Source organism: Heptranchias perlo, chromosome 8 (genome assembly GCF_035084215.1).
Source record: "Heptranchias perlo isolate sHepPer1 chromosome 8, sHepPer1.hap1, whole genome shotgun sequence".
In the NCBI taxonomy this organism is placed as follows: Eukaryota; Metazoa; Chordata; class Chondrichthyes; order Hexanchiformes; family Hexanchidae; genus Heptranchias; species Heptranchias perlo.
The window spans coordinates 87165309-87188764 of NC_090332.1; the positions used below are offsets into that span (position 1 = coordinate 87165309).

Genomic DNA, 23456 nt, shown 5'->3' on the forward strand with positions numbered 1-23456 from the left:
ACCTTCAACCCAACAATGAAATTAAACAAGAGCAATCCATTGACTACATCAAAGAATTATTTTCATGTGTCTGAAATGTGTTTAATATATGTCAGTATGTGTATGCTAGTTAAGAACCATTCAAGGCAGTAATTTAAAAAAGACTACCATGTATCCAGCACAGCTAACAAATAGAACATAACATTAAGGATAAATGTGGTCACATTGACAAATTATTGGGTCAATTATGGCTTGTTTTTAAAAAGATGGTTACTGGGTTACTATGTTTTGCTATAACTGTGTGTGAACAACATATTCTTTTGTTTGAATGCACCATTCAAACTGTGAACAGATACAGGTTTCTAAACACTGAAAATACAACCAATTAATTCGAATTTAACTGTGTTCAACTGGTTTGTTCATTAATTGAACTTCTGAGGATGATGTTAGAATTTTTAACATTAAGCAATTATAATCATAGGTGATTTTTATTTCAAATAATAAAAAAGTTATGTTTTATTCACAGGTTGACTTGCCCATCCTGGCTGAATGTAGTAACACCAAACTTTACATAAGGTATTTTAAAGGTTTGATCCTGAAACACAAACAGTTCAGCTCGTCAGCCAGCTCTGGAATTAGCAGATCTGACAAATGTGTGTCTGTTCAGGCAAGATCAACTGACAAATAAATAACCACAAACATTTTTTAAACTAAATTTTTAGTTTTTCATCATTAAAAATAATTCCAATAAATTGTGTGTCCATCAAGTTGACTAATGCCAGTGCAGGCAATGGAATCTTTGTCACTTTTGTCACCCAGTGTTAGCATGTCAACATGGTAAAGCTTCCCCATCTCAGCCAAAGAGTGTGCCTCAGCCAATGGCCTCTGAAAACCACCAGCACATATTCTTTATCAGCTCCCAAAAAATCCATTAGTAGGGTTTAGTAAAGACATTGGGCCTGATTTTAGCAGGCCTGCGGGTTTCCGGCGGGTTGGGTTTCAGAAGCGTGGTCAACACGCTCGGTGAAATTAGTGGGTTGCCCGCGCGATCGTAGCAGGCAACACACTAATAGGAATCAATCACCTGCTCCTCCGGGCTCCGCGCTGCTGGTCTGCGCGTCGGGCGGGCTGCGCATGCGCAGTACGATCTGTCAGCTGGAGGCGCTCTATTTAAAGGGGCAGTCCTCCACTGACAGATGCTGCAACCAATGGAACAAATTACAGCATGGAGCAGCCCAGGGGGAAGGCTGCTCCCAGTTTAATGATGCCTCACCCCAGGTATCATCAGATGGGGTGAGGAGGAGGGCGAAGACAGAGATCTTCCACCCGGCGGGCGGGAGGAAGCGGCCAGCCTCTGCCACCAAGAAGGCCTGGCTCGAGGTGGCAGAGGGGGTCACCTGCGCAACCAACATATCGCCCACCTGCATACAGTGCAGGAGGCGCTGCAATGACCTCAGTAGGTCAGCCACAGTGAGAACACGAAGTCTTTCCCCTACACTCCATCTGCCACAACACTGCCCCAACCCCACATCTCCTTCGGCACCGCCAACACTACTCTGTCACATCACCCCTCATACCCACTCAAACCCCATCCTCATCTTACCTCCACCTACTCACCTCGCCAGTACTCATCCTGCCACTAACACGCGACCCAATCCTCATACAATCTCATGGCTCTATCCCATACTCACCCTCTCGTGCATCTCCCTCACGGCCAGCCTCACTCAACCTGCCACCACCTGTGCTGCAGCCACAGGGCATGCATCACATATGTGCAGTAGGCAGCGTAAGGCAAATGTTTCGTGAGCATGAAGGGGGTGCACAAGGGTGTCGGAGGGTTTGCCATGGGTGTTACCTATATTGAATTTCAGAGCAACAAACAGCACACATTATATTGGCACCACCACTGCCATGTCTCCGCGAATCCTGTCTGTTGTGTCCAATAATGTCCGCTCCTGGGTATCACGATGAGGACCCACCACTGATGCCACCCATCGTGTTACTGCAGAGTAGGTGCAGGTGTATTTGCAGGGCTCTTCCGCGCAGACGACTGCGAGACATCGGCGGTGTAGCCGGCTGCACCCTGGAAGGATGCGGAGGAGAAGTTGTGGAGGGCAGTGGTGACTTTGACAGCGACAGGTAAGCAGTTGGTGCTGGGGCCAGCCAGGAGCAGCTCGGCATGAAAGAGCCTGCAGATCTCCACGACTACATGTCGAGTGAATCTGCGCCTCCGTGTGCACTGCTGCTCGGAGAGGTCCGGGGAGCTGCGCCTCGGTCTGTGGACCCTGTGGCGAGGGTAGTGCCCTCTGCGATGCGTCTCTCTCTGCGGTAGCCCTCCCTCCTGCTGTGCAGGTGGGCGTGCAACAACACCGTGTTGGGGGGCTCCACGTCTCTGCGGCGGACGGCGTGGACTGCGAGGCTGCTGGGGCTGGTCATGCTGTTCGTCCTCCGAGGGTGTCCACGCACCACCCATCTGGCAGGTGTTGGTCTGAGGGGTTGTGCAGGGTAGGTGGGTGGTTCCTCGGACTGGGGCTGCGGTTTCACGTCGGTCTGTCCTCTGGCTTGGCGGGGGGTAGGGGTTGCCCTATGTGACGCGGTGGCCTCCCGCGTGGGTGAGGGCTCTCCCCCGTGGAGTGCACCTTGGCACCTGCCACAGGCTGCTGGCTGCAACACGCCTGGTTGGGGAGAGACCGTTTCCCCCAGTGTGTGAAACACTCTGCGATGCAGGTGAAATCCCACACTTCCTCTTTTGACAGCTGATTCAGCTCATTAACTGACCTCAACAAGCAAGGTAAGTACTCTCAAGTGGAACCCCGCTGGCCTTAATTGCCTGCGGGATTCCCACCAGTGGGGGCCGCGCACGCAGCCCCGCACGTCATCGGGGAACCCGGAAGTGGTCGGGATCGCGGCGCGATCCGGTCACGTGACCGCATATCGGGATTTTCGGGGCCCCCCCGCTGGAAACCCGCAGGAAACCCGACCCTAAAATCGAGCCCATTGAGGCTGTGCCCAGCATCTGCATTAGTTCTGGACAAATGGACTTTGATTAATTGTTGATCTGCCAGTTAGTAGCATAATATGTTCCACTATGAAATTTAGCAAGAGATATTGATTTGATTAATGTGGATAAAGACTATTTCCTTGAAATTTAAATATAATTAGTTCCATGGATGCAACAGGACGGGGCTACAAATACAATAACATAATGTAATCTGTAATCTAAGGGATGTGGTTGGAAAATGTAAAATTCTGACACGGTCTCTATCCAACATCTCGGATGGCCCAATTTGCCTCCCAATTAGTCATAGTGGATTGACTAAGAGCCTGGTGCTCATTTACTTAATAAGCTGAAACAAAGGCTAGAAGACTGTGTCTTGAGTGGGAAACTTCAGATCAGACTCGTCAGAATGGTGTGTGATTTGGAGGGGACGTTGGAGGTTGATAGTAGACTGAAATGGCTGCTACATAAATTCTGATCAAGATTGACTAAGGTTGATTAAGCATTTAGGTGGCAGCAATTTGAGAGCTGAGGAAAGGTAAAATCATATAGACATCAAATTTGGAATGTCTGAGTAGCTTTTCTTGCACTAAAGACATATCACTTCCAGCCTACAATACGTGCCTTTGAATCTTTTTGGATGTCAAGAGATCCTCATCTAAAAACCATTTCTCTCAACAGTCCAGTCATTAAGCACAGGATCTGGGGGGCAGTATCTAGATTCATCAGTTCAACAGAGATAAGAGATCAAGTCATATTTTCTCTGGTGCAGCAGGGGTCAAAAAAAGGTCCACAAGCAAATACGTGGAACGAGGTCCTGGAGAGGGTGTACTCAAAGGCAACAACCCCTTAGACGAGGTAAAAGGCCAGAATGAAGTTTAATGGCCTAAAGAAGAGCACAAAAATAAGCCCAGAAAAATACAGAAAGAATGTGTGCAAGTTGAGTAAAGCCATATATGCCAATGTGTGTCTAAAGTAAGCATTCCATTATCAGCAGCATAATTTCCAAAAATGACGTGCAGTAGACGGTGCTGCTGCTGTACCCAAATGCAGATACAAATTTTCTATCATCTGATCTGATCTGGGTTCCGCCAGGACCACTCGGCTCCAGACCTCATTACGGCATTGGTCCAAACATGGACAAAAGAGCTGAATTCCAGAGGTGAGATGAGAGTGACTGCCCTTGACATCAAGGCAGCATTTGACCGAGTGTGGCACCAAGGAGCCCTAGTAAAATTGAAGTCAATGGGAATCAGGGGGAAAACTCTCCAGTGGCTGGAGTCATACCTAGCACAAAGGAAGATGGTAGTGGTTGTTGGAGGCCAATCATCTCAGCCCCAGGACATTGCTGCAGGAGTTCCTCAGGGCAGTGTCCTAGACCCAACCATCTTCAGCTGCTTCATCAATGACCTTCCCTCCATCATAAGGTCAGAAATGGGGATGTTCGCTGATGATTGCGCAGTGTTCAGTTCCATTCGCAACCCCTCAGATAATGAAGCAGTCTGTGCCCGCATGCAGCAAGACCTGGACAACATCCAGGCTTGGGCTCATAAGTGGCAAGTAACATTCGCGCCAGACAAGTGCCAGGCAATGACCATCTCCAACAAGAGAGAGTCTAACCACCTCCCCTTGACATTCAATGGCAATAACATCGCCGAATCCCCCACAATCAACATCCTGGGGGTCACCATTGACCAGAAACTTAACTGGACCAGCCACATAAATACTCTGGCTACAAGAGTAGGTCAGAGGCTGGGTATTCTGCGGCGAGTGATTCACCTCCTGACTCCCCAAAGCCTTTCCACCATCTACAAGGCACAAGTCAGGAGTGTGATGGAATACTCTCCACTTGCCTGGATGAGTGCAGCTCCAACAACACTCAAGAAGCTCGACACCATCCAGGACAAAGCAGCCCGCTTCACTAGCACCCCATCCACCACCCTAAACATTCACTCCCTTCACCACTGGTGCACTGTGGCTGCAGTGTGCACCATCCACAGGATGCACTGCAGCAACTCGCCAAGGTTCTTCGACAGCACCTCCCAAACCCGCGACCGCTTCCGCCTAGAAGGACAAGGGCAGCAGGCACAACAACAGGTGGGAATACCACCACCTGAATGTTCCCCTCCAAGTCACACACCATCCCGACTTGGAAATATATCGGCGTTCCTTCATCGTCGCTGGCTCAAAATCCTGGAACTCCCTTCCTAACAGCACTGTGGGTGAACCTTCACCACACCGACTGCAGCGGTTCAAGGCTGCGGCTCACCACCACCTTCTCGAGGGCAATTAGGGATGGGCAATAAATGCTGGCCCTGCCAGCGACGCCCACATCCCATGAGCAAATAAAAAAATCATGTCTAAATATAGCTAAAAAATACTGAACACATGCACAGAAAAATAATATAAATGTGTGCATATCTTTAGTAATACAATTTCTTCTTATGGCACTTAATTGAAGCCTACATTCAACAGTTCAGTAAGAGCTAGTAATGACAGGGGACACTATAGAGAATACTATAGATCGAGACTTAAAAACAGCAAGCACTGCCATGTCAGTACAGAAGTATTGATATGTTCTTAATCACTCATTGTGTGCCATCTGATGCCTTTGCAGGTAAAGGGAGCACAAGTTAGAAGAAGCAACAGCAGCACATGGGGAACAGGATCTCAGGACCTAAATTTGTCATCCTCGCCATCACTGTTCAACATCTCTCCAAGGATAGGAATAATATTATGATGAAAGTATGAGCATTACTGGCAGTAGGGTGCAACTATGGGAACCTTCAGAGAGGCTAGGGTGGTGCTATGTAGAGGCAGTCCTGCAACACTTGCGGTCAGTAACAGGGGTGCAGACCACCATGCAGACTCATTTGACCACAGGATGCTTCAGCACATGATGGTGTGAAAACTTCAATTGGCTCCCTTGAGAATACCACAGTGGAAAGTTTGAATGGTCTGCAGCAATGCGTTCTGTTGCATGACATCTGAAGGGCAGGAAGCAGTGGAATCGGCAGTAGCATCATCTGTTATGAAGTATATCGGTACAGTGCAACAAATATGACTGATCTCCATGCTTTATGCTGCAAACTGCAGGAAGCTCTGAAGAGCAGCTTCGACTCTTTGGAAGAAATAGTGGAGGGAACCCGAAAGAAAGCATTTCAGGATTACAGAGAGGTGCCATTGCATGTCATGAGTACGTGGCCTCCTGCAGTGGCATTTCCTTCCAAGAGAAATTAATTAATGCTTCCATCAGAAGAGCAGACAAAGGGATTTTTAATGATAACGCTGTGCTAATATTTACATAGCATAATTTCAAGGGCATGGGGAAAATTGGTACATAAAGCATTTATAAAATGAGTACTAAGAAGGTATCCAGCGGGTAAAGTTCAACTTGAAATCAAAGGAACGGAAAATCTAGTGGAGTGTATAATGGGCAGCTGATCTGCTACCAACCATTTTGCATCCCCACTGAAGTTGAATTTTACCCCCCAGTGTCAGTTAATGGGAGCTACATTCATTCTTTAATTAAATCTATAAATTAATATTTTGCTAATCTTAACTAATTAGAAGCATTAAAGGTGACTTGGAGCCACGTAACCATAGAATTAAATTATATACAAAATTATGAGCTTAAGTAAAATCTAATCATTTTGAATTTATCTAGCCCAGAATATTTTACATTCCAATAAATGAGTCACGACACATTGAACCGAGGCCCCGTCTGCCCCCTCAGGTGGACGTAAAAAATCTCATGGCACTATTTCGAAGAATAGCAGGGGAGTTCTCCCTGGTGTCCTGGCCAATACTGATCATTCAACCAACATCACAATCAGGTTATCTGGTCATCACATAGCTGCTTGTGGGACTTTGCTGTGCGCAAATTGGCTGCCGTGTTTCCTACATTACAACAGAGACTACACTTCAACAGTACTTCATTGGCTGTAAAACACTTTGGGAGATCCTGAGGTCGTGAAAGGCATTATATGAATGAATGAATAAATAAATGAACTTTCATTCAATAAATGGAAATGGTTTTATACATGGCAAACGTTTTAAAAATCTTAACCACAAATTACAAATGATTACAATTTTTCTTATAAATCTGTTATCTTCCTCCTCTCCCTGTAGTTTAAATTCTTATAAATCTTTTGTTGAGTTTAATAAAAATGCTCCCATTGTCATTTCTGCTACTCTCTGATGGGGTTGCACAAAACAAAGGGTCCTTCCAAAAGACTGTATTGAGGAGCCAGAATTAATTTGAGGAATTCTGCCAGATTAAAACTCAATGCAACTCACTACAAACATGCCACGTTGATCAAGGCATCGATCTTTCCTGGGACTGCAACATAATTTAGGCTGACACTCCAGAGCGGTATTGAGGAAATGCTATGTTTTTCAAGGCACGGCCTTCAGATGACACATTAAATTGAAGCTCTGTGCCAGTGACTTAATTGGATGTTAAAAATCCCATAGCACAATTCAAAGAAGAGCACAGGATTCTTCCAGTAGGCTGGACAACAAACCACCATTAAAAAAAAATTAGCTTGTAATTTGCCTCATTGTTAGTCACCAAATGCTACCACATTTACCTACAAAATAGTCACTGCACTTTAAAATAGTTAATTACATGTGAAGCGCTTTGAGATATCTGACAATGATAAAGCACTATATAAACATGAGCCTTTCTTCCTTATTATAAAGAGAGATGTCTTCGAGCACGCTACATGATAGTGGACATAGAATAGCTATGAAGAAAGGGAAAGAAGGTGGCAGTCAAACAAGAGAGTCTTAAAACGGCTCTTGAAAGCAGGAAGGGAGGTGACAAGACAGAGGGTAGGGTAAGGAGTTCCTGAAGGTGAGCACCAATGTTGGAGCAGTGTGAGTGGTTAATGAGGAATAGGCCTGTATCAGAGAAGCTGAGGGTGCACACAGGACACACAGCTGGAAGAAATCAATAAACCAGGGTGCAGCGAGGCCATGGAGGGATTTGAAGACAGGACAAGGATCATCAAGTCAATTTTCTAGGAGACAGGTAGTAAGCGGAGCTTGGCAAGGGTGGGGGTATGGGCCATGGGTGGGTAAGTCAGTGGACATCAATATTTTGAATGAGTTGTAGTTTGTGCAGGGTTGAGGTGGATGGGCCATCAAATAAAGCACTGGATAAATAAAACCTGAAGATAATAAAGACATGGATAAGGGTTTCAGAAGCAAAGGAAGGAGAAATGTAAGATCACCTGAAGTGTTAAAAGAAAATTAATATTAATTGCTCATTGGAAAGCCTCACTCAGGCTAGGTGTTTTAATAGCTGTAGCATAGAAAAGAAACAGCTGAGGAACAGGAAAATAGGAGCATTAGTACCTTCAGACTGGTCAGCTCATCTTTGTTCATCCACCCAATAAGACCCTAAAGCTCCCCACCTTCCCCCATTGCAGCATCCAATTGTTTCCTAAATGATGCCAGAGTTTTCACCTCCATAACTCCAGTCCATATATTGATCATTCTGCTTGTAGAAGAACTTTGTTATATTCCTAAATTTGACTTTTACTAGATTGAATCTGTATCACCTTAACCTTTTCTCACAATTTAGTTTGATGTAATTTTTAAGGGTTTACCCTTTCCACATCATTTATTGTCTTACATACTTTTAAAAGCCCTAGTTTCTCAAGTCTTTCCTCAAAGCTCAGACCCTTGACGTTAGGGATCAGCCTTGGTGACTCTCCTCTGAAGAGCTTCAAGCACTTGACTTACTCCCTTAGTGTCAGTGAAGCAGAACTCAAGGTGTGGTCTGATCAGAGCAATATACAATTTGATCATGACTTCCTCTGACTTGTACGTTGCTATTTTGGCTATATGGTTTAACATTCTAATGGTTTTGTTGATTACTTAATAACTACACCAAGCAGAGCAGCAAACAAATTTCTTCAAAACTGGTTACCTTGGTTTAGCTGAGTAGCTTCTTTAATAAGATTTCCATTGACAGAGCACTGTGCACCATTCAGTGGTATTATGGTTACTTTGTTATTGAGGTTTTCAAAGATACAATGTTCACTTTCTAGGTCAAGCCCATGGAGAACTGCAAAACAAATGGTAAACGCAAAGAAGATTAAGTTTCATTAACTTTTACTGCTTCAACATATAATTCTAGTCACTTTCAGGCCAAATAGCACCAAACAGACATTGTTTACTTCTGAATGCTATTTTAATTTTATCTGAGGGCAAGTAGTATGATCAGTGATAAAATGGCCATAAATGAATCAAATTTAGACAAGATGAGTCCCAAGTTTACAATATAATTTCAGAAAACTAAACCTGCCATAACTGACATAGTAGTGAATTGTAAGCAGGATAAACAGTGTAGGAATAAGTCTTTCACAACACCTCGAGAACAATATTTAACATGCATGAAAGACTCAAAACAAAAAATACAAATGAAACATTCTCACTAACAACAACTTGCATTTATATAGCACTTCTAATATAGCAAAATGTTCCATGGTGCTTCACAGTGGTTTAAGGAAAAAGTGAATGGCAAACCAAAGAAGGGAATATTAGGAAGGACTGACAAAAAGCTTAGTTAAACAGGTGGGTTTTAAAGAGGGTCTTAAAATAGGTGGTGGAAATACACAAGGGTTTACGGAGGGAATTCCAGAGCACGGGGCCTAGGCGGCCAAAGGCACGGCTGAGAAGGTGAAGTGAAGGGAGGGAGGATGCACAAAAGACCAAAGTTGAAGGAATGGGGAGTTGGGGGGGGGGGGGGGGTTGGAGGGGAGGGGTTGTAAGTTACAGGGATAAGGGCCATGGGCAGTTTTAACACAGGGTAAGAATTTTACATGAGGTGTTGAGGGACCGGGTGCCAAATTATGTCAGCAAAGACAGGGGTGATGGGCGAGCAGAAATTGGTAAAGGACAGAATATGGGTAGCAGAGTTTTGGATGAGCTGAAGTTTACAAAGAGTGGAGGATGGAAAGCCAGGCAAGGAGCATTGGAATAATTGAGTCTGGAGGTGACAAATGCATAGATGAGAGTTTCAGCAGCAGATAAGCTGAGGTAGTGGCAGAGGCTGGCAATGTTACGGAAGTGCAGTAGACTGCCTTTGTGATGGAGAGGATATGGGTTGGAAGCTCAACTTGGGGTTGAATAGAATGCTGAGGTTGCGAACAGTCTGGTTCAGCCAGAGAGAGTGGCCCGGGAAAGGGATGAAGTTTGTAGCAGGGGTGAAGACGATGTCTTCGGCCTTCTTAATGTTTAGCAAGAGGAAATTGTGCTTCAGCCACGACTGGACGTCGGACAAGCCGCTTAATGCCACAGAGGCAGTGGAGGGGTTGAGAGAAGCGGTGGAGGGATAGAGCTGGATATCATCAGTGCACACGTGGAAGCCAATCCCATGTCTGTGGATCATGCTACCAAAGGGCAGCATACAGATGAGGAAGAGGAGGTAACCAAGGCTGCATCCTCACGGATCTCCTTAGGAGTTGGAAGGCTAGGAATTAAGAGGAATAGATTAACTAACCAATGTCTTGCTCAGTAGTGGCATCTTCTCGTCCAAGATAAGTTTTGCCTTCCTATTAAAGAAGACAATACATTTTTACAAGCTGCACGCAAAAAGGCAGGCCAATTGCTACTAAAAAAATAAAATCAAGTCAAATGACTGGGGTGATCACTGTAGCAAAACCAGACCGTTCCAAACTCCTAGACTGTGATGTAAACAAAGTTTATTAAAAGCAAGAAATATAACTCAATACTTATGATACCGTACCTATTTACAATAAATAGATTCACATTTAAAGCAGATCAAATTAATCCAACCTGCACCAACACAGAATAAAAACACTCAGATTTTGTGGTGGTTTTACATATAATGTAGCAAAATTATTCGTATTATCTGCAATTTGTTTAATTTCTTTAAAACTTGTAAATTAAATAAACTACATTTGTTATAATTACTTTTTTAAACAAAGTTCTAGAAATATACATTTCTGTACTGGCACATTTACAATGTTAGCAAAGGAAACAATTTTCTCCTTCTGAGGATTATAACATGAAACTCTTCCTGTATTGGTATTTCAAATCAATAAAACTAATGTTTGTATGTTTTGACCCAAGGAGTTGCTAAATCCCTACTGTTTCTTTTCTGTAGTTAATGTACTTTCTTGATCAAATCCCAGTTTTGGAAAAAGGCATTTGTTCTTGGGCTACCCCAAGCATGAGTGTGCCAACTGTACCCAGGTAATCTGGGGAGGTCACTGTGCACATTTTAAACTTGTATTGTAGCAAATGAAAATGCTTTGTACTTTTAAAAAAAAACTGTATTTGATCTTGAGATGATTAAAATTATATTGCCTAGGTTAAACAAAACATCCTTACCTTGAGATGGTACAAAATAATTCCTGTACTAAGCAAATCATCATCAATACCAATCAAATGAGGTAACTCAGAGTCTAAAACCACACCGATTCCTTCTTTTCGAAGAGCTAAAGTTTCTTCCTAAAACAACAAGAATGAAGATTGACTGCTAGAAACTAAACAATTATTACCTGTAAATCAAGGAGTACATATTTATTATTAATATAAGACTACGACAGGATGTATTTCCCGGCTGTCATGTCGTACTCCTTGTGTTACACTTAAATTATCAGCAAATTCTTAGGCAAGTTTTCTGCATCACACAAATTTGATATTCATAAAATAACATGCATCAGAACTTAAATGAGATGGAACATGACAACCAAAACAGAGCAACCAGGAATGAAAACTACCAAATCAGCAATTTCAAAATGACGACAAAATATATGAGAAAATAATTAAACTTACCTATAAAATATGACTTTCTCTGATGGGACTACTTATAACAATGTTTGCCATTGGAGGCCTGTGTCTCCGATGGGAGAACCCTGAGCCTTAAGATCATTCACGTTTCCAGAAACATCACCATTAGCTGTGGAGACTGAAGCTAACAGGCTACAGCAAACAGCATAAACATTTGCTTACAACTTCTGTATTTTTTTTAAAAATGACTGACAGCAAGATTGGCCATTCACAGGGTGTGCTAAGATTTGCTCTATGTAAGTCCTGTTCCCTCAATGGAAATTAATGAAAATCCCCAGGGAAACTATTTTTTAAAAGGGAAAATAACTGGAATTTATTTTGTCCTGTCCAACACCTGAAAGACAAGTTACAGCACAGACTATTCAACTTTTCGTAGGTAAAACAATTTAGGTTACTATATTTGACGTTTGTTTACTGTCATGGGATTTGAACTAGCGTTATCTGGATTATTAGTCCAGGCCTCTGGATTATTAGTCCAGTAATATAACTACTACATTACCGTGCCAGTTTCTGGGATCTAATGTGAGAATCAGTATTTGCAGGATCAATAAGGTGTTAACAGTATAATTAGAAAAGAGGTAACACATTCAGAAACCTGTGTGTCCAGGAAAACAAGAAGATCTAGCTCCCAGGTTGGGACACCTTTGTCCTCAGGCATGAAACGGATAGCTATCCAGAAAGGAAAGGAGTCTCTCTCTGAAACCCCCACTCCTCAACTCCTGATTCTGTCTTGAACTACTTTTGGGTAGATCTTCCATTCGTGAGGTTGAACTATGGGAGGATTAAGAGCTTCTGCGAACTATGTCGTCTACCCTGCCAATGCTGCTCTGAGAGTGTAATTTCATCATCCAGACACCAGCATGCCATAGAGTGGGTACCAATTCTCCCCTGCTTGTTGATGTAGCAGACCACAGTAGTGCACATACTGGCTTTGAATTATCAGAGATTTTTATTGTGCTTCATGATATGAAACTAATACAGTAACTTCACAGAACTATGAAGTAGATTTTCCGATCAGTGCTGTTCTCAGTATTTTAACTGAGTGGTATTCTAACTCAGGTGTTAACCATTTAAAAGAAACAGGTTACCTCGGCGTTAAAATAATGCAGAGTAGAAAGTGGTATTAGTGCATTAAGTATTCATATGAGGACAACACTGATCAGAAATCTACTACATCTGTACATTTGCAGTCATGATCTGGTCTCAGTGTGAGAAAGGAAATTCATACAGCTAAATTACAACAGCTAATACATCCTGTCCAATTTTCAGCCAAGGTGCCAAACAGAGTACTAAAGAAACCAAGCGGGAGCAAGAAAATAAAAAAGACACCATCCACCTTGATCTGTTTAGAACTAGAGCTCTTGTTGGCTGATCAAAAGGGAATTGGTAATGAAAATCCCTCTATTTGATGTGCATAAAAATAAATTTAAATGGACAAAATTGTATTAGTGCAATAAGTTCAATATTCCATCATTTGACCCACAGACAATTGCTTTTATATGGATCAGTTATAAAGTTATCTAGCTGAAACAAGGAATACACAGAACTCGGTGGATCACAAGAGCTACCTCTCCTTGCTGTTCAGACGTCCGTGGCTGCCATCTTGAAAAATCACCTCACTGCAGAAGCAGTAAAAATCAACCAGCTCACACCAAGCTAAAAGGTTTAGCCGTGGAACCAAGGTGACTTTTCTGCAGCATTGAACCCTGAAGCTAAGATCCATTGTTTAGCTTTGTGAATTAATGTGAGAATAATGAAAAAGCTTCAATGCCATAAAATGGCTCAACTGATGATTTAAATAAGTTTTTTTTTTTAAAAAGTCTTTTCATTTAATATACGCTGGAAGAATTGATATTCTAGAACGATGAAATCAACTAGACAGAAAAGACTTCATCATCCAATGGCCAAGAAAAGTTAAATGAGTTTTGATTATTTGTCTATCATACTAAAGATTTTTAAAGACAGCAGTAGAAACAACCCTAGATTTCTGTTGCAAATGTTTTGTCAATGGGCAGTAGTTCAAGTTGGAACATTAAGTGACATTCCATATCCAAGCTAAAACAGCTTATTTCACATTTGTTGTGAGGCAAGGAAACAGCATTTTTGCAATATCACTTCATACCATTAAGACATATTCAAAGAATTTGCACCCAGCTCAACAGGAGTAACCAGATAAGCTTATATATATTGAATTTGGGGGTCACTCCATTGGTAGATTTCTTCAGATATCAAAGTGATGTTGAAAAATTGTTCAATTGTGTAAATGAATTGTACACAGATAATCTTTTATAATACATCGCATCCTGAATGTGGTTCGAATTTATCAAAGCATTCTCTCAAGTTACTGAGGTGACGCTAAAGCAATATGGAAGATTTAAAAACGTATATACAAGATTCCACACATTGAGGTAGGCCTACATATTGAATTTGGTGCAAATCCATTAAAGGTTTCTCAAGTTATTGAGAAAACCAATATAGCAAAGAAAGCCATATTGAATTTCAAGTAATTACTAAACTTTCCAAAGCATATTACACATTGACAAACACTGAATTTGGTGAAAACTTGTTAGGTTCCTCAGTTTATTGGAATGACACAAACAAAATATGGTGAGACAGCAATCTTGAATTTCTGAGGAAACCCACAAAGCAATGGGATCAACACGCACAAGTAAAATTGGTGCAAACCCCTAACAGGTTTCTTAAGTAATCAAGGCGACACATTTTATCGCCAATTTTTGACAAACTGCCCAGTAGCAGCAGTGTGATGGAATACTCACCACTCATCTGAATGAGTGTAGCCGAAATCTGAAAAAGCTCGGCACCATCTCAATTGGTATGCTGCCATTAGACTCAATATCCACCCAGCATCACCGTCATACTGTGGCAGCCACATGTACAATCTACAGGATACATTGCATCTTTGACAGCATCTCCCTCTCCTGCAACATCTACCAGCAAGAGGTACAAGAGTAGTGGGAAAACCATCGCCTCCAATTGCCCCTCCAACTCACACACCATCCTGATTGGGACATATATCACTGTTCCTACATCATCAATGTCATGGCTTACCCTCCCTAACACCATTGTGCAAACACTATCACCACAAGGGCTGAAGTGGTTCAAGGTGAAGGCCCATCACTACTGTACAACTAGGGATGGGCAATGAACGTGGCCTTGCCAGCGTCACCCATGTCCCAAGGGCAAAAAGAAATTGGGCCAAATCTTGCTGGAAAAATATTAACGTGCAAATCGGCTAGCAAATTCAGGGGATTAAGAGATATGCAGTGAGCTGCGAATCGCTAGTATTTGCTGGTCAATTTACACCGCTTCTCCATTTGCTTTGCATAAACTGCATCTTGCCGTTAACCTCCCCCTTATTTTTCAAGAACTTGCTGGATTTGCACATTGATTGCCCATTAAACTCACCGCAGAAAATTAGGGTTGAGGATTAAGAGCGTAAGTACCCTTTTAACAACAGTGATAATTGTTAATGCAATGATAATCAACCTCCCTGGCCCAGAAAGGGAACAATTTAAACTGTTCAATCTCATTTCTGCATGTAGTAAATTCTTAGAGACTTAAAAATTTCAAATATTTATAATTTTTTTCTTACCTTTCTGTTTCTTTTTCTCTCTCTCTCAATATAACCTTTCTTTCCCTCTCTATTTCCCTTTCAGTACCGGATTTGACTAATTCATCTTCCTTCTCCGTTGTCCTCTTTCTTTCTCAATCGTTAAATCTCATCGGTTAAGGAGATGGACTGTTGGTCCCGCCGTTCACCAAGGTCCCAAATGCCCTGTTGACCTTGCCACGCCGTTACCAGCTCGCACTTCCAGCAAGTTACGGCGCAAATTATAATCAAGCTGAAGAGTGCGGGAAAAAGTCTAACGCCCTGAGATGCCCTGCTCCAGTAAAATTTGGCCCATTAAAACATAATTTTTTTTTTTTAAAAAGCTCCCTCTTATATTTTTCAATTTGTAGTACTATACATTAATGGAAATCTGAAAATTCTTAATTTTTTTAATAAATACTTTAAGGTAAAACAGTCACAGATTGAAAATTAGAAACTGTATTTAGTAATCAAAGCATTAGTGCATGAAGACTTTAGTAAAAATGTAGATCAGTGAAATCCTAAAAATGTTACTGCAAAATTGTTTTATTTCAGATTAGTGATGAGCACTGTAATAAAGGACAATGGTGTGTATGCCATTTGTTCTGAGCACTCTTCAGCTTGATTATAATTTGCACCGTAACAAGCTTAAAACTAAAACACAAACTTTCAAAAAAGTCCAGACCTATATTTGCTACCCCAGAGAGTTACAACTTTAACACACCTCTAAGATGCTTAATTGTTTACCACCTAATGCAGATAATGGAAATTATTCTCTATAGTATATCAAACACTGAACATCTGCAATAGTCAATCAGGAATCAGCACTCAAATCATGGTTTTGCATAGACATTCACATATAATAATGCATCAGTGTAAATTCAGTAAATACAATGAGACAACTGAATACGAGTGAAATACATAAAATAAAAGTATGCCGTACATCGATGTACACAGGGTTTCGTTATCTTGGGGAATGCTGAAACAAATGTGAATTCTAATTCATCATGTCAGTGCTTGTAACAGATAATTTGCATTAAACAAAAGTGTTAATTAGTCTCATACTTCTAAGGAAACAATCGACTGTAGCTTGCAAGTTATATTTTGGATCCTATGCACGTTTCTTGTTATGTTGAGAAAAAAAAATTAAACTCAGACTCAAAATACTGCTTTACCAAGCATTTTTCTATATTATGCTACTTGTACAAAAAAGCATGCCCGCTTGAAAAAATATGTATCCTGCTTTGACAGATACTACACAAAACGGGTGGGCAAAAATCTCACAAATTAGTGATGCGCGGATGAACTACTACAATAAGTGATGACATTTCCTACCCATGTTAATAGATTGCTTTCAGATATGGTCACAATATCTCACCACTCTTCTACAAGTGGGATTTTTTTTTAATACAGTATATTAAGAAAATGAGATCAACGGTACAACCCCAAAGGCCTGGAAAAAAACATTTTCATCAGATGCTTTTTACCTTTACCAATGCTTTAGGCCATATCACCCTCATTCATCATAGCAAGCCATTAGAGAATCTGTTGGAAGTTAGATTAGGAAAATTGGAGAATTTCTGTAAATAGCTCATCACCTGAAAGCAGATGCTGTGGTTCTAAGACCACATAGGCATCAATAATACTTTGAAATTTGTGTCAATTTAAAAAGTGGTTGTAGCATCCAAAAATCCATAGCTAAGCATATAAAAATCACAAGTTAGTGAAGTAGTATAACAAGAAAATTGCAGATTACAAATTTAACAAATCTGGCTTAATGCATTTTGTGAGCATTTAAATACCAGTAATGTGCAATTGTAAAATATTCATATAATTTACACTTCGTGCTTTTCTAAAATAATAACTTTATACAAAATACACAAGATTTTCAAACACTGGGGAAATTTTCACGAATATAAAAATGTTTACGTTCAATAAAATACATTGTTTTTACAACACTTGAATTAAACATTTTTTTCTGCAAATCAGTGGATGGTGACATTTTCTAAACAACTTGCAATTTTGAGCACACCCCTAAATGCCCCGTGTTCTACAATCATTGTCAGGTCTGTGATATTATCTTATCACCAGCGTATCTACTGTCTTCTGCAATGCAACAAATTGAATAACTTGTGCAAAATTAAGTTTTTCTTTCCTTTTATAAACTAGATCTCATTTCAGGTCAAATGTTTCTCTTGGATTTGCAAGAAATTCACTAAATGTACATCTGTTTCAGTAATTAACAGACTTTGAAGTGCTATGGGAGGAGGTGGGGGTTACATAATGAGAAACAAATTGAGGGATGGAGGTGGTAGTTTTTAACCTACAAATTGACACCCACACATAAGTCTACATACCATGAGGCTTAAATCATTACAAAATAAAACTATCAAGGAAGCTGCCTCCACAAACAATTAGGTAAGACTCTCTTTATTAATGAGCATGCTGATGCAACTTGAATAAATTCAGGTTATTAGTTTCATTATGTTATCAAAGGGTATTGCTGCATTAACTTGAAAGATATTTAACATACTATGTGTATAAGAGAATTGAACAAATTTCTGATTCAGCCGGGAGTAAAGCGACAAAGAATAACTGGACCATGCTCTCTGCATTATTAGTCCAGGCCTCTGGATTACTAGCCCAGTAACATAACCACTACCCTACAAATGAATGAGCTATGAAAAGGGTAAGCTAGATCGGTTCTCATGAGGGTGGAACAGAGTTAGGGACAGGATAAGGATTTAATTATTATACACACATTATTCCTGATAGGAAGTAGCTATGTGAAGAGCAGAAAGGAACAAGTGCATTTACAATCCTTCTTAGGTTTTCTGCCTTGCTTTGGAATAAAATGTCACTTGCACATCAGGATTCTAAGGTTATTTCTTGAAGCTGAACTGGAATAAAATATTTAAAAAGGCAAAATACTGCAGATGCTGGAAACATGAAATAAGTTCTGATGAAAGCTCATCGACCTGAAACATCAACTCTGTTTATCTCTCCACAGATGCTGCCTGACCTGCTGAGTATTTCCAGCATTTTCTGTTTTTACTGAAATAAAATACTTGTTCGGCGCAGTGTATTGCTCAACACCCAGCTGAGCTTCCTTCCCCAATTCCATTCTGTTACCAAGAGCATTTAAAAAAAAACTTTTATTACATCACCTACCTTCATTTCTAAAACATTGTTTCTAAAACCCTAATCCACACATTTGTCACCTCAAGGCTCGACTGGTCACCTAGTCAGCATCAACCGATCATAAATTAAAACTCATATAGCTTTATCAGTGCCACCAAAATAGACTGCCTACTCTATAGTAGGGATATGCAATTTAAGAATTGAACGCACTCTTAGAGTATATTCATTTTTGGTTGCAAACTTTCATTCATTCTGACAAACACACAAGAGGAGAGGCTGGACTTTATGGAACGCAGTGACTGACAAGGTTATTGGGATTCAGCTGGGAGCAGAGAGTGAAGTGTCCAACAGTGAAGTACTAATAGGGACTGTACTTTGTGCAGTAAGACTGTGTTATAGCAAGAAGGCTGTGATACGCAGGATATGTGTACTGTATGGCTGAAGATCAGTACCCGAGGTGGTGATTGAGAAGATCCTACTTATGAAAAGTCAACATGGAAGACCAAAGCTAAGATAGTGGGACTGTGTACAGAAAAACCGGAATGAAAGGTAACAGGACAGCTCCAGGAGCTGGCAAAGGGGAAAGCAAGGTCTTGTGGCATTAATAACCAGACAGATTAAGATTACTTTTTTTTAAATTGAGAAAGCAAGGTGAAGAGTCAGGCCCACAATCCAAGATGCTACCGAGGTTGAAATAAATGAAAGTTAAGACAAAGTAAATCAGGAAGAAATGATTAAGTAATGTTAAAGTTAAATTTAACTGATAACTGTTATTTGTATGGATGTCTCTACAATTATATTCTGCACAACTTATTTTTGTACCATATACAAAGTGAAATATATGACTGCAGCAATTTAAAAAAAATTATTCATAAGACTTATTGAATAAACTAATTGTAACACAACACTACCACAACATTTAATGGGTTAAACAATGAAACTATATGAACCAGGTTTTTGCAGGAACTATGACACTGTTCATTTCAGTCAAAAGATTTCCGAATTCTGCAGTTATCTCCCGACATAATGAATGTCCATTTTTTAAAGTTGTCCTGCATACCATTTTTCAAAAATTAAAGAAAGTTGCTACTTAAAAGATAACATATAATTAATAATAAGAATCATTTTGTAATTGACTATTCTTGCCCTCAAATTAACCCTGTGAATTCATGCAAATCTTTTTGGAGGGACTAGATGGCCAAGTCATTCATGACGGATGCACATGAAAGAACTTTAACTCGTTCCATCCTTTGTCTAATCTCAAAATTAAAATTACTGAATGCTGCAGCTGCTAATAAATTTACAGTTCAATTAGCACATTCAGATGTCCATATCCAATTTTCTGTTGTGGGTTCAAAGAAATTTAGTGCAGTAATATTTCAGCCATAGATATCTATTGTACTTTGTAAATAGGACAGGACATGTTATTCTCTAAATACACTGGGGCAATACATCAACAGCTATTGGTATTAAATTGACTGGCAGTCCAGTTAACACCTTGGTTAGCATCTTTAGTGTGCAAAGGTAAATGTCGATCATCCAATGGATAATTGGAGATTTGACTAAATCTAACATTGATGGCTATAATGAACAAGTGGCTGCCAAAAGAAATCAGTATTAACATTAGGTAATGTGGTTTATAAAACTCTGAGTTTTCAACTTTAGGAGAAACAATTTATAATCTTTCATAAGTGTAGCTTTTAAACAGATATGTAAAACACATGAATGCTACTTTTAACCATTTATTTGATCTTCAAGAAATTATGGTACACAATATATAACTAGGCAAAAATCAGTAGTTGAGTAATATTGACATTCAAAGCTTTGAAACACCTTACAAATACTTACAAAAAGAAACTGAAGTACCAAATAAATCAAATTTAAAACCTGCTGGCTTGATTCAACAAGCGTATTCCTTTCACTATAGGTTACAACAAATATATTTTAAATAAAGTTGTTATCCAAGCACTAACCAAAAGTCACGCCAATTTAATAGGGTCATACAATTCGTCAAAAAGATATGCAATTAAAGCCGCAAACAGAAAATATCTTTTCACTTCTGCTTAGGATAAATAACTCAGATCTGTCAACATATTTCGCATGACAAGGAAATGCTCATCAAATTTAACAGGGGAATAATTAACTTGGATGGACTCCTGCACCAAATGGGCACCATCGAGATTCCCCAAAACTAATGACTAAACAAATTCTCTCCCTAAGGACACTGCAGTTACTGTCTCCAATCTCTGAACACACATCAAACAAAATCAGCTCATTCTGTAATGCCATCTGCCAAGCAATTTCAACCTCTACAATTCACTATGCATTACTTGCAATTTATTTCGCACTGCAGTTCTTCCAAATTATCTCGAAGACAGTATTTTTTAAACTTTACCCTACAGCATCTCGTGTTTTGATGTGATAGTTAAATATTACTGAAATGGATACATTGTAGGTAGCTTAATATAAGAGGTAACAGTAAGTAATTGGTAAAATAAGCAGTCTAGATTTGATACATGGGTTTTAGCTAAGTGCCAGACCAAAATAAGATCTAGTAACACCCTTTGTTAGGTGTACTCCTGAAAGTTCACAGCAAAATCAGAATTATTTAAGTTAAACTTTTTTTTCAAATAAGCAGTGATTAGTCAGATATTTGAATTTTAATCATGCCATATACTTCAGTAATAACATTTATGATATCTTTCATTATTAAATGTGTAAATATTCTCCATATACTATAGGCAATTATCTGGTTAAGTATTACCACGGGCAACAAGCAAAATACTTCATGGTCGACGTACCTTAAGGATATTTTGTGTTTCATTCCATTTATTTGTCCACTCTTTGGTCAATTCTTCAACCTGCCATGCAACAATGAAACAAGCATTTCAGACCCAAAAAAATAAAAGGTCAGTTAGTGAGAAACATGTTTTATCTGGATCTCTTCACGAAAAAGCTATTATTAGCAGATATTCCATAGCAGTCCAGTTACTTTAGTCTACATTAAGTGGCTTGGCCAGGTGATCTGAAATCAGTGCTAAAAGCAGAAGTTCTTAAAAGCAAATTATGGGACAAGCACCAAAGATTTAGGAGAACATCCCCTACCCAGAATCAGGTCCTGAATAGTCGACATGCAAGGCTATAAGAGTTAGGACAATAACATCCCAGTGGCCAACGAGTTTAAAAAGTATAATACTGATGTGGGATGCTGGTCTGTGGTTCATTTGATTCTGTAAAGGGTGTGTTTAAAAATTGTGAATTTAATTGCAGTACAGGTGAAATGGAAATTACTTGCTATAGTACATTCCACTTCTCTGAATGAGTTTGGATTTTCCCCAATCACAAATGCTGCAATTTACTGCATTTGCATCTGTGCTACCACACAACCCATCATAAAAACTGCACAACTATTAACAGTTCTGAGCAGTTTCCTACAAGAATGCCAGTTATGCAAGCTTGTATTTAGGTCAGGAAGATTCTCCTTCAGAGAACACATATCGCTGGATAAAGAGTAATGACACAAATTTCCATACTGAAACTTGAGAAGGCAGCACTAATCTGCCCAGAGGGATCTGCATTCTGTAACCTTATCTGCAGAGTTTTTGTTTGGAAATGGGAGACTCTGTCCATACAGAGATGTAAACAGCCCACGGTGTGATGAATCTCAGTTCATACATCGCTACAGATTGGAATACTGTAAATTTAATTCAATTTTGGGTTGGTTCAGCTGGAACTCAAAAATGATTTTGGTAAAGAAACTGTAATTAGGCTTCAGGATAATTCTGCACCAAACTTTTCATGACCAGTCAGAGCCAACAGCCTGAGCTTCACCAACCCATCCAACTGAATGCAAAAAAGCATCTAAACCCAGAATATGAGAAAGGAATAGAAGGAAATGCTGATAGGGTTAGATGAAGACGGATGGGAGGAAGCTCATGTGGAGCACAAACACCAACATAGAACAGTAGGGTCAACTGGCCTGTTTCTGTGCTGTAAATTCTACGTAATGTAATATAAACTTGTGACTGCCAAGTATCTATATAACTGTACAGTCAGTTAAGTTCATTCTTTTGTGAAACATGAAATTGCCTGCAACTCCCAATGCTTTCGGATGCATGTTGAATAATATACATATGTTTTTTTAATAAATTCAACAGCCAAGAATAGTTTGTTCTAAGGGTGATGCTTTGTGTACCTTTTGGGTGTGCATTTTTCTGTCAATTTTGTTCTCAAGGTGAGAAAACACAATCTAAAACATCCCAAGCAAACATTTATAATGGGACATTCCTATCTAAAAATGTCAATGTTTTATTATGGGAAAATGTATGTAAATATTTTACTATCAGTTTGTTCACGAACCAATCGAGTCACTCAAAATACTTCTTGAAAAAATTTCATTTGCCAGTTTTTCCACAGTAACTGAAATTTGTAATGTACAAATTAAGATTCTGCACAAAAAAAAATTCAAAAAATTAAATATTTCACAATAGCATGAATAAATTTTTTGAATGAATTGTCTTGTGTCTTCTCAGACCTTCATTAAAGTTTTTACTTGAAGGCTTCAGACTCTCCCAAAAGCCGGGACTCAGTTTGACATTTTCGACAAGAATGTAGCTCTGTTAGGTGAAAACAGATCCTGCAGTCAGAGCATGTGCAGCGTATGCAATGTCCCAGGATTCATCAGTTGCATTTAGCTAACCAAACAAAACAATCCTTCTCTCACAACAACATTTTTTCAGTTGTATATCAAAATTACTTGAAGAAAATCCAGAGATCAAATTTCAAAAAGGTAAAGTTTATGTTGGGTATTTCTTTTAAAACACTCTGTTTATGCATATATGAGAGAGAGAGAGAGAGAGAGAGAGAGAGAGAGAGAGAGAGAGAGAGAGAGAGTGACAG

The 23456-nt window shown here is 39.9% G+C and overlaps 1 protein-coding gene across 2 annotated transcripts in view; it reads right to left on the bottom strand.

Annotated features, from left to right (window-relative positions):
- Positions 1-23456, bottom strand: part of kif16ba (kinesin family member 16Ba) — a 149679-nt gene that overhangs the window by 82481 nt on the left and 43742 nt on the right. For both annotated transcript variants that reach the window (XM_067989469.1, XM_067989470.1), the window contains exons 12-15: positions 21359-21418; positions 11345-11464; positions 10491-10542; positions 8916-9053 (exon numbers count right to left, since the gene is read on the bottom strand). In XM_067989469.1, coding sequence (XP_067845570.1) covers positions 8916-9053; positions 10491-10542; positions 11345-11464; positions 21359-21418 — 370 coding nt within the window. The remainder of the gene's footprint in view (positions 1-8915; positions 9054-10490; positions 10543-11344; positions 11465-21358; positions 21419-23456) is intronic.